Source organism: Populus trichocarpa, chromosome 18, assembly GCF_000002775.5.
Source record: "Populus trichocarpa isolate Nisqually-1 chromosome 18, P.trichocarpa_v4.1, whole genome shotgun sequence".
NCBI classification, from domain to species: domain Eukaryota; kingdom Viridiplantae; phylum Streptophyta; class Magnoliopsida; order Malpighiales; family Salicaceae; genus Populus; species Populus trichocarpa.
The window spans coordinates 5,525,507-5,538,084 of NC_037302.2; the positions used below are offsets into that span (position 1 = coordinate 5,525,507).

The window sequence follows — 12,578 nt, forward strand, 5'->3', positions numbered from 1 at the left end:
TACACATCCTGTTGAATTTTGTTTTGGTTACCTTGTCATGGGATTCTTAGAGTGTCAAGAACAAGTTCTCATACGTGGTTGATGTTTAATTTTACAAAAATAAATTTGGTTTTATTAATTAAAAAATATTGAAAATACATAGATTCAAATTGACATTGTGAATTAAGCAAAGTGTTTTTTAACTATTCAAAACACACCTTTTCTTTTTGCCTTAACATTTTGTCAAATTTATTTTTTGATCCTTTTAGTTTGAGAATAATTCATTTTAATATAGAACTTTATTTTCTTTACATATTAGTCCATGAATTTGAGAAATGAGGGATAAAGTCATCAAAAAACAATGGTTGAAGAAGCATCGGTTGGCCACATTTCGACAAGAAAAATTTGATGGTAGTGGTTTTTACCCATAAACATATTTGAAAAATTAGAATGAGATCCATTTAGATTTTTTTTTTCATTTGATTTTTTTTATTTTTCAATTAATTTAGAATATTTTAGGGCTGGTAAGTGGTTTATGAAGGTTTTATAGTGTTTTTGAGGTGCTTTCAGATATAAACAACTTGAAAATTAAGCTTTTAAGGTTCAAAACTTAAATCCTAATCTTCCAGTCATTAAGAATGACTAGAACCGTAACAACAAACAATAGTTCACCTATCATTAGAGGCAACTTATCACCGGTATGTGTGTGTGTGTGTTATATAGGTTTTTTTAAATAAAACAGATGTATAATCTTAGCTTGATAGACATAAAGACATAGGCCTTTTTAGAGAGCTAGGCATGACTAGGCTACCCAGGGTCGCACACTTATCCTGTTTTTTGTTGCTTTTTTATTTATAGCCCATCATTATTTTAAAAAAAATATTGGGTTGCTCTTTTAATAATATGTTGCTCTTCTAATAATGTATATGTTTGTTATTATATAATTAAATAATTTTTTTTTAGAAAAAAGATGTTATTAAGTCAATCGAGTTCATGATCTAAGTCGTGATTTTAGTGGATTGGCTCGAGTTAACCTAGATCAATTGAAGATATCGTCGTCTCAAAATTTGAAAAAAAAATGTTTTTTTAAATTAATTAGAATATATTTTAGATATTATTTTATTAAATATCATTCATTTTTTACTTTACTTTTCAAATAAGATTGTAGCATTTTTTTCATAATATTAATAAGTAATTTTTAACGGCCCATTGTTATTTTTCTTTACAAAAAAATAACGTATCACAGTCTCATAATGAGAATTTTAGTCTGCTAACATTAGGAAAGTAACATCAAACTGTAATATCATCTTCTTAGAGTTTGAATCTTTTAGAAAGTATTACCTAAAATATGGTGAAGACACTCCATGAGAGTTCAACAACATATATAAAAAAGAAATGAACAATATACATCTAAACCTTACAAAAGGTTGTATTCGTGTTATTTCTAAACAAGGTGATTGGGTTTTGTTGCATATGAGGAAAAGTTTTTCATCTCATAGGAAATCTAAGTTGCAGCCTAAAGAAGATGGTTATTCTAAGTTCTTAAACAAATAAACGAAATGCATATAAAATAGATCATTCAGATGAGTATAGTGTTAGTGTTTCTTTTAATGTTTATAATTTTTCTCTATTTAATATAAGTGATGTTTAGAGATCGAATCCTTTTGAGAAGAGGAGAAATGATGAGAATCAATAAGCATCACTAAAAAATCCATTAGAGGTGCTGATTGAGCCAATTATAAGGTAAAGGGACAAGAAATTTAAAGAGACATTCAATTGGTTATTCAAGATATTTAGACCAAGTCAAGCTTCAAGACTTCAACAAGGGATGAACAAGCTTTAATTAATATGATCTATGTAAAGGAATGAGATCCTTATTGAGCTTGAGCATCTAGTAGCCTTAGAAGTGTAGGGAGAGATGACAAGAAGTTGTGTTTTCTTTTGTTTTGTGGATTTTTTCTTTGAAAAGGTTTTCTTATTATTCAAGGATATCAGAGACGGTTTTAGACTTATTTCTTTTAATGTAAACTCTTATGCTAATAAGCATAACTTTTGATCCAACTCTTAGATCAAGTTGTAATTTTTCTAGAAGATTCTTAAAACCTTGTTTCCTATAAAGTAAAAATTTACTAGTGATAAGACATCAGAAAGACTTTACGATAAAGTACATAAGCTATTGTGCGAGAATTGCATTATTTTCCTAGTTGGTTTAAGATTATTTTTTCTATTCTATTTAGAACTCTTTTGTTATTTTTTCAGCCTTGTTTATGATGTTTCATCTAATATAAATAGGGTTATTTATCTTGTATTTAAGTTTTTTATTCAGACTTGGTTTATTCAGAAATAATTTTGTGTGGCGAGGTTGCTCATACTATTTGTTTTTCATCAAACTCTTCAAGACTTATCAAATATTAACCATCTTTGTGGTGTTCTTCCTTATAATCAATAAGTTAGGGCCTTTCATCCAATAATTTCGGTTCCTTAGCTTAGGTAATTATTGAGTTGAGTTTTTTTATTAATCTAATTTTAATTTTTTTAGGTTGTTTCTATCTTGTTTGTGGGTTCTAGGGTTCTTACCCTTTAGGTTTGCATCACAAACAATGGGTTTCAAAAATTAGATTGATCAGATGACCGGGTTTAAAAAATCCTGACCCATCACCTGACTCGTGATATCCATTTCTTAGGTTTGTTTAACCCATTATCATATATATATATATATATATATATATATGATAATGGGTTAAACAAACCTAAGAAATGGATATCACGAGTCAGGTGATGGGTCAGGATTTTTTAAACCCGGTCATCGAGTTAGATCAAGTCAAATAATGCAAATATTATAAGTGAGCAATTGTTTTTTCAACACCTCTACTTTCTAGATTAACTTGACATATAGTTGTAACTAGATAAGTGGCTTACGATGACGCACCATTTTTTTTAGCTGCAAGAAAAGAATATCGAGATTGCATGAAATTTTCTAATAGTGAGTAAGTCAATTTTGAAATCTCTCGATCCGTCACTCACCTAACCCGAGTTTCAAATAAAACCATTTAGAAGGTGCCTTGAACCAACATAGTCAATCTAGCGGGTTCAAAGACAACCCAAATGACCAGCAATACATGATTCAAAGGCAACTATAATGGATCAGCTGAGTTTAACAACCGTGCTCTTTCTAAAATAATTTTTTGTTTAACTCAATAGAAAAAAAATACTCATTCGCAAAATTAAGTACCAACCAAGTTGAGCACAAATTAGTAAAGATTCAATTTTTAATGATGAAATTGAAAAGAAAAAAAATCATTGTTAAAAAAACTAAACCGACTCAATGGGCCAACCTAGAACTCAGGCCACCCAGGGTATGGACCAATCCGAGTTGAAAAATAAATGGGGGAAGAGATTAACCTGAGTTGATCCGATCAACCAAGAGAAACCTACTCAATAACTTGTTGACATTTTTTTTTGAAAAAAATTATCAAAATGACTTAGTTTCAATGTCTTTTTATAAATAATTTGTTGACGCTCCTGACTTGGAGGTATTACCCTAGTTCAACCCACTAGTTGGGTCTAATAAATTTTCAAAATATCAAAAGAGAGAAAGAAAAAAAAAAGGTCAGGCGAATAGGCTAAGTGTAAGCCTACATGCTTGTCCATAATTTTTTTCTTTTTAGTTAGGTTTAAAAAAATAATGTTGCCTGTTTTTCCAAAATTCATACACCACAAATGGCTGGATATGGGCAGTTAATATCAAGGGCTCAAAAACCTATTTTAAGTGTTTTTTTATCGAGAAACACTTAAGAAACATCATAGAAATCTCAATAAACTGATTTATGCTTTTAAATTAGCATTTAATTGGTTTAAAAACAAAAAGTCAACCAAAACCAAATTTGTTTTTTGTGTTTCGATCTTTGTTTTTTTTGGTAAAATAAAGAGAGAAAAAATACTAAAATAGAACTTTCCTTTTCAAATAGAACCGTTAATATGAATCTTAAAAAAAATAATGGTTTGCCAAAACCTAAAGAGCAAATATGTGGAAAAGGCATTGACACACTTTTTTTTAGAAAAAAGGCCTCCTAATTGTTCTTTAAGACAATTTCAGTCCCCTTGTTTCTAATTATTTACAAACAATAAAATCTAATTATTTTCTATTAAATCGAGCACCAAGACAATTGCGAGGTGTTTTTTTAGATAAAGTTAAAGATATAAAAAAAAATAAATCGAAATAAACCATTAACCTCAAATCTCAATTAACACAATATTGAAGGATTCAATTAAAAAAAAAAATCAGTCACCAAAGTTAAAAAAAAAAAAGCTAGAGTTTACACATTTTTCAAAAAATTAAAAAGGTTAGTTATTGTTCATTACTTTCAATTTTGGTTCTTTCTTGCAAACAACTATATTGATTTTTTTCATGAAATCAACCATCAATCTTATACTAGGATGGATTTAAAAACCCATGATAACCATATAAAAAATTAACTAAAATAAATAATCAACCCAAAACTCCAATCAATACAACATCAAAGAATATAATTGAAAAGAAAAAAAAATCAATAACAAAAAAGGACTATAAAACCCTGATAGGAGATAAGACTCACAGATATGAAAACGTCAAAAATATCCAACAATGATTTATCTTGGAATAATATGATTTCTCAGCCGAAACCTTCTATGAGCAAGAGAATGTTAAATTTTTCTACAAAAACTATTATCATTTTTATTATACGAAGAAGTACAATATAGTGAAATGCATGATCAAATGTAGATGGAGATACTTTTTTTAAACCTCGGGGTGCATAGTTAATTTAAGGATTTGTCTGGGAAAAAATGAAATGACCTATATAGGGTTACCCCATCCATATTGTTTTTTTACCGTGTCTACTAGGGGTGTTCACGGTCCGGTTTTAATCTAAAAATTCAACCGAACCGGAAAATAGTATTCCTTATTAATATAACCCGAACCGAACCGAGAACGATTCAAACCGAACAGGTTTTGTTCAGTTCGGGTCGGTTTTTTAGCATAAAAACCAGAAAAACCGGACTAATCTTCATCACTGAGCTACTAAGATTTTCTCGCATGAATTTCATTGTAATTCTATAGAAGCATCGTTCTCGGTGAGAAAATTTCATTGATCGCTACTGAATCCTTGACTTTGCTCAATCCAACATATAAAATACTCCTTGGTCCCTTCAAGTTTGAGCATTAAATAATGGCGCAGTATGAATCTATCCTGCTCTGTATTCTTCTCGCATGAATTTCATTGTAATTCTAATAGAAGCATTGTTCTCAACGGTTATGAGAACCATTCTTGAACAATGGTTCCCTCGCATCTGGATATGAAACTGGAAGGGAAAGGTTGAGAAGAGGGAAAAGGGAAGGCTGGGAAGGGAAGACTTGAGGGGGGGAAGTGAGTGATTTAAGGTTCTGGGAAGGGGAAGGCTGGAGGGGAAGGGAGGGTTGGCGATTGGAAAGTGATTTAAGGTTAGGGATGATTCTTTTTATACTTTTTTTTTAAACCAGTTCGGTTTGGTCCGGTTCAATCAGTTTAAGCTTTTTTAAACCGGAACCGAACCGGACCGGGTGGTTTTTTTTATTTTTTAATTGGTTTATTTGGTTTTTTCTATCAGTTCGGTTTTTTCGGTTAATTTTATTCTTGATTTTTTCGGTTTAATCGGTTGGTCGGTTTTTTTAAACACTCCTAACATCTACCAAGACCGGGTGTTGAAAAGCAAATTTAATTAGTGGCATCACATTGTCCAGTCTCCAGATTCTCCCCTGCCTAATAATCTGTGAATTGGCTAAGCTGCAGTTGTGGATTATTTAAGCCCTTGCTACTTCTAAATTGCATTACTACACCTTTCCACTTACTGATACAAATTCACGTTTAGATTGACAAAAAAAAGAAAAAACCGAGTCTCGTAAATAACTGGGAAAAGCGAATTCGAGCGGGCAAGCGAGATGTCATCTGGCTTCAGCTTGTATGATCTTATAGTTTAATCTCTTACAGTTGAGATGTTGATCATCATTACAAAGCTTAGGTCCCGCTTCAGACCACCACAATTTGTAATCCTACCCTGACCAACCTCGCACTTCATCTGCTGATCACTTATTTGATCCCCAGACATGTAGCAGACCCTCCCGAAACCCACCCGACTGTTTCTTTTCTGCATGCAAATCTTATTTACAGGCAAGTTCGTATTCTATGTTCTCACATGATTCTATTAAACCATGAGACACTGGAGTTCCTAAAATAAACATACCACAGCAAACAGGCAATTCAAACAACTGTACTTTCTCATTATGGGAAGCCTGCATGGTAAACGCCAGAGGACCAAGCACCACACTAGCAGATGCCAGGTACAGTTTGAGTTTCAGAGTTTCAGAGCAGGTTCCATTACAAGGAAAAGGGAAGGATAATACACAAAGGAATATGGAACATAAGGTTAGGTTTGACCCGTGCCTTAAAAGCAAAGCAGAGCACCTTTCTTCATTCCACCTGTGAATAACCTCCACCACTTTCAGCCTTTGTCCTGAACAAACCCATCATTTCCATCAACAAATGATTACACATGTTATGAAGAATAAAACATCGTTTGAAGGGCATTTATGATCTAATTCCTATTTGCTTTCAAGTTGGGAGAACATAACCTTGACCAGTGAGTTGTCACTATGAGTAAAATAATCAAGCAGCATATTAGGAAGTACATTTAAATTTACAAGTTGCTACAATAATCAAGATGTCTATGGAAGCAAGACGAATATTAAAATAGAATTATGATCTAATTCTATTTGCTATCATGTTGGGAGAACACAACCTAGACCAGTGAGGTGTCACTATGAGTAACAGAATCATGCAGCATATAAGGAAGTATATTTTGGACTTATAAGTTACTACAATAATCATGGTTTCTATGGAAGCAAGAGGAATAATAATCAGGCAGCATCCTAATTTGTCATAAGAACTAATGATTTTGCATAAAATGCATAACATGAAACACAGGGTGTCTCAAATGGACATGCCAACATCAAATCTTAAATCAAATCCTCATCAATAATCAAGCACATAATTATCTGAATAGTGCCCCTATATGCTTGGAATATTCCACAGAGGTATAAGCACTTACTTGTGGTCAGAAGGGTTGGGCATAAGTTCATAAACAATGGTGGCAACAACATCCCTCTTCAACTGTTCATTGTAGAAAAGAAAGTGTCATTTAGATACCAATCCTTAGTCCAAACAGACGCACAAAGCCGTAAAACTTGATCTTTTGCAGTGCATTTACCTGGGTGGCTTCACCTTTGAAGCCAATATAGTGTATCTGACTTGTATCGCCACCAAAATTATCAGGGAAATGCAATGTGATGCTTGCCACACTTTGAAATTTGGCGTATCTATTAATGTGAGCAAATATAAAATTAGCAAATACAAGATAACTGCTGGTGAACCAAACTTAATTGAAACAACGAAATATAATTCCTTTTGACTCTTCTTTGTTGTATTCATTCTCGTTCAGATGAGATTAAATTAAGGATTTCCAGAATTGAGATGGTAGGCAGTTACAAAATGGAACAAAGTATTTGAGTTCAATAAGCTAAGTAACAGTGCGGTAGGGAATGATTACCTTGTCTGAAACTCAAGTACTCCATTCAAATTTTCAACCAAATCCCACTCCTTAAAACAATAAAAACCACTATTGTCAGTAAGGTATATTATTGAGTTTAGTGATAGCTGAGCAACAACAAAGATGAAACGATACCTGAACAGCTTGCATACTTTGAGCATCTGAGAAGTCAATGCCATCTCGATTGATAAACCTAAATAATTTTAAAGAGCAAGCAAATCTAAGTTTTTTTTGTTACAAAAAGCGGTCACAGCAGAGAATATTGAAAGAGAATTTGTATTATTCAAAACACTGCTTTAACATCAGTTCCTTATATATTTACTAAAAAAACTAGCCTAACTGATCTGGATGGGAAAGTTACATAGCTTAACAATCATTGTACATCCAATGACTCAACAAGAACATACATTGAGTGAATGAAAAAGGCAAGTATGCTAACTAGGTTGGATGGTAATGCCTCATTGATGCTGCACAATAAGGCTGGCTTGAATCTGTCTTTGTAGGGATGCATTAACACTCAAACATTATCACACCAAACAGGGAGAATGCAACAAAAAAAATCTAAATATAAGACAAAATATGAAGTTAAAAGTTGCCTAAATATTACCATAATGGTAAGAACATTGGGGTCTGAAACACACACACAAGGTAGAGTGAGGCCATTCAATAATTTAATTAAAACAGCTTTGAGTAAGTTCTATGGAGTTGCGGAAACTACATTAAATCAGCAGCATCTACCATCTGTAGAAGCTTCAGAATTACTCCCGCTTGCAAAATTTCAAGAACTGCAATGAAGAAGTAACAACACAACATGGAAGTTGAACTTACGCTCTCATCTTAGAGGGACTTGTTCCATCAGCACCTCCAACAATTGAAATGCTCTTGATCTTAACATCCGATGTGAATCTACCACAATTAATCCAACAGAAACATAAGAAATCCATAAAGTTATCTCAGGTAGATAGAAGGAAAAAAATATCCAAACCCCAAATCAAAGTGATGCAATTAAAAACAATCATCAACAACATTTTAAGAATTGAAGCCTCCGAGTCTCCAAACATTTTTATTCGTAATAAAACATAGGTCACCAAAGCGGAACGATTTTACCCGTATTGAAAGAGGTCAAGCAATTTTTTATATGAATAAAGTGCTATTTTGTTATAAGAACTGGATTGGCAAATAAAGGTATGAAAACTGATCAAAGAAAATTCTTTGACAGGCGAGAATAACATACAAGCAATGTTAAATTTCTGTGAACTTCAAGATTCCAGCAGGTACAAATAATTTGGTAAACACCCATTTCATTATTATCCAGATAATGATTAGTAGCATCACTAAATAAGAGGCCACGCTACATAAAAAAAGAATTCGCAACTTACGGAATGTAAACAAGTAACTCCGGATCACCCTCGTTGCTTTCCAAATGCCCCTATCATTGCATATGTGTTAAATTAAATTAATAATCAGAAAAAAAAAAACACCCAAGAAAAATACCGCAGAAGAATCGAGACGGTGCTCCCAAGCTTTAAAAACTGATTTAGCACTTCCTGGAACTGCCTCGTTTAAAGCTGATACCTTTGAAGGAAAACAAACCAAAAAGAAAAAACAATAAATTATTTTGTTGATTTCTACGCAGAAGAATTTGATGCAAGTGTGAAGTAGAAGAAATTTGACACCTTGGGGAGGTCTATGTGTTTGTAGAGAGACCAGTTAGAGGAGCAATCGTGATCTTCACAGCTATGATCGTGTACACAAGCCATTTCCTCTTACAATTGCAAATCTTGAAGCCTGAGAATAAGATTCGCGGTGGGTCTTGCAGAAGTGCACCGATTTATCGGCTGGATGAATGATTTTGTTGGCCCACGTGTGATTCCAAACTCGCTTTTGTTTTGTCGTTCAAACTTCACTCTTGTTTTCAATTTTTTATCGAGGCTTCTAAAGTTTCGTTCTTTTAGTGGGGTTTGTAAATTATTTACAAATTCACAAATGGTCATTTGAACAGCCTTGATACTTGATATTAAACTTAGAAATCTTTAAATTACAAAATCTTGAAAATTCCCAAGTTTTTCTTGAAAATAAGAATGAGAGAGTTTACCTTAAATAAATAAAGAATGTAATATTTTATTATATATATTGTGATAGAAAAGATAAAGATAATACAAACAAAAACATGTTTAGTTAAAGAGGTATAAAAATGATACGTTTCCAGAGAGAATGCTTATTATGTTTTGTTTCATCTTAGTTTTGGCTCTATGATAGGAATAAATAAATAAATATAAAATGATATTTTCAAACAAAAAAATTGATTTTTTAAGGCAAAAAAAAAAAACTTTTTGGAGGAAAAATTAAGCTACCATGTCAAAAATTAAGTTCTTCTTTAAAATTGACCAAAACCATCTTTTTTCAATCAAAAACAAATTTGCCACTTCAAAACTGGTAAAAAGTGATTTACCAAGGTCAAATTTATCATTAACGATTAAAGCATTTTTAAAGTTAAGAAAGGGAATTTTTGGTGGTCTAAATTGGTTTTTCTGCGGTCAAAATGATCTTTTACATTGATTTTATAATAATAACAATTTTATTAAAAATATAATTGCACTTCACATTGGTTATTTATAGCGAGTGTACAATTGAGAAGAGGTTTTTTTTAAAAAAATTGTTTTAGAACAATCGAGAACAATTCTTGACACTCCCCCCCCCCCTTTACTTTATCTTTTTTTTTTATCTTTACTTTTTGCTTTTTCTTCTTCTTCTTCTTTTTAAAAAAAAGAGATCTCGCTGTTAAAATGAAAAGAGAATGAGAGAACAAATCATGGTCGCCCAATCCATCCTTTAAAAACATCTTACCCGTTGATTTATAGACCTAATTTAGGCTCATCCACACCAAATCAAACTACAAATAACCACAATCATTGGGTCTAGCTTTAAAAAGATCTCGGTCATTGATCAAATCAGCTTGATCTAGGCTCACCCACATCAAATCATAGCCCAGACAAATCTCAACCATTGATCCAGCTTAAAACAACTTACATCTAGATTGCTAGATTAAATCAGAGAGAATAGCTCATTGATCTTACCGTAGACCACGTCACATTGGAACCTAACCACGCCTTCTTTTCTCTTCTTGATTGTGTTAATTCCAGTAGTTGTATCTACATATTTTTGCCACCAAACACTACTGGACCACCACAAAAAGGAGCGCCTCCCCCGACTAAAACATGACCAGCTTTAATGGCTAACATCACCAAAATTAGTTGGAAAAGGGAAAATCGTGACCACTCGAGACTTTATCGTCACCAATCTCCCCTTGGTTGGCTATGATATACACAACCACCATTAACTGATGAAAAAGAATCGAGATCAAGATCTTCTTATAGAACCTATTGCATCTCATTCCACCTTACACAATGATTTAATAATTAATACTATTTGAGAACATGTAGAATATTTTTCCTAATTCATCTAGGGTGGTGAATCCTCTCTTGATCACTCAAATACCTTCATATAGTTTATGTTTATATTCAATGTTTGCTCATTTGTTATCATTATTAGGATAATGTGTAACATGATCAAAACTTGACACTCTCTATATAAGATAATTTAGTGATTTCAAGTCTAAGGATCATTTACACAACCGTCATGTAAGCCTTTCCATAAACGCATGTGATATCTCCATATGGAATTCTCATGCGGGTCAGTTCAGTGTACATGTTATCTGACAAGCATCTATATATTAGTTCTAGGTATCTATCATACCTCAGCTTATGAGATCATATGCTTCCTTTCATAAAGGAAAGAATATAATATATACTAGTCTCAATAATTCTAATAAATATCTATTATTAAGAGACCATTGATCATGAACATTTAAGAAAAATACTTTGATGCAATAAAAATCATATAATTATAACATCTTTATAATTTTCTTTGCAAAATGTTTTTGTTCCATGAACTTTATCCTTATTGTAGATTCATTTATCAAACATTAAATTCATAAATTAAATATAAATAATTATTAAATATAAATAATACATTTATTTAATAAAATTAAATATGTTCTACATGAATAAAATAATGTCACACATAACCAACTGATTGGCTACAAGACATATAAACTAACAACTTGACCATGTGATCAAAAGGCTCGTATCATATAATTTAATTAATTGTTGCCATATGAGATTAGTTGTTGATTTATAGATTAATTACATATAGGGGTGATCATTTTCGGTTCGGTTCGATTTTTATAAAAAAAAATAACGAAACCGAAATTTAAAACAAAAAACCGAAACCAGTTCACATCGACTGGTTTCGGTTCGGTTTTTTAGGACAAAAACTGGTTCAAATCGGTTTGGCTTGGTTTTTTTGGTCTGACTTGTTTTTTTCAGTTTTGGCTCGGTTTTTTGCTGGTTTGGCTCGGTTTTTTCCATTTTAGGCTTATAAAATCGAAACCGAACCGAACTGGCTGATTTTTTCAAAATTTTAATCGGTTTTTTTTCATGGTTCGGTTTTTTCGGTTTTCTCGGTTTTTCAGTTTTTTTGCTCACCTCTAATTGCATATACATCATCATGAATTATTTTGTGAGATGAAATCTGAAATGTGATTTGATTTTGATTGTGATTTGATTTTTTCTGAAATGAGAAGACTTGGTATATATCAATTGCTTGATTATCTTTGCGTCCTAATCATCAACGTGTAATGAATTTCGAGTTAATTTCAAAACCTTGTGTTTAATCGGTTCACATATAAGCAATTCATTTTCAATTGATTTTTTTAAAAGATTTCATGTTCAATCAGTTAACCTATAAACGGTTCATTTTCAAATGATCTTTATTAAAAAATCTCATGTTTAAGTGGTCCATCTATGAATGGTTTATTTTGACCATTTGATTTCAAAATGTGTTTCTTTTCTGATTGGTTTGCCATGAAAGGTTTAGTTTTGACCTATCATCTTTAAAATGTTATGTTTAATCGGTTC

At 32.0% G+C, this 12,578-nt stretch overlaps 1 protein-coding gene across 1 annotated transcript; it reads right to left on the reverse strand.

The window, feature by feature from the left end:
- Positions 1-6,253: 6,253 nt before the first annotated feature.
- LOC7463738 (uncharacterized) lies at positions 6,254-9,576 on the reverse strand. The gene is made up of 9 exons (XM_002324130.3): positions 9,276-9,576; positions 9,094-9,174; positions 8,979-9,028; positions 8,428-8,505; positions 7,735-7,792; positions 7,600-7,649; positions 7,261-7,369; positions 7,102-7,163; positions 6,254-6,507 (listed from the first exon to the last, which is right to left on the reverse strand). The coding sequence occupies exons 1-9, from the start codon at positions 9,357-9,359 to the stop codon at positions 6,465-6,467; spliced, it is 615 nt and encodes a 204-aa protein (XP_002324166.1). The 5' UTR covers positions 9,360-9,576; the 3' UTR covers positions 6,254-6,464.
- Positions 9,577-12,578: the final 3,002 nt, after the last annotated feature.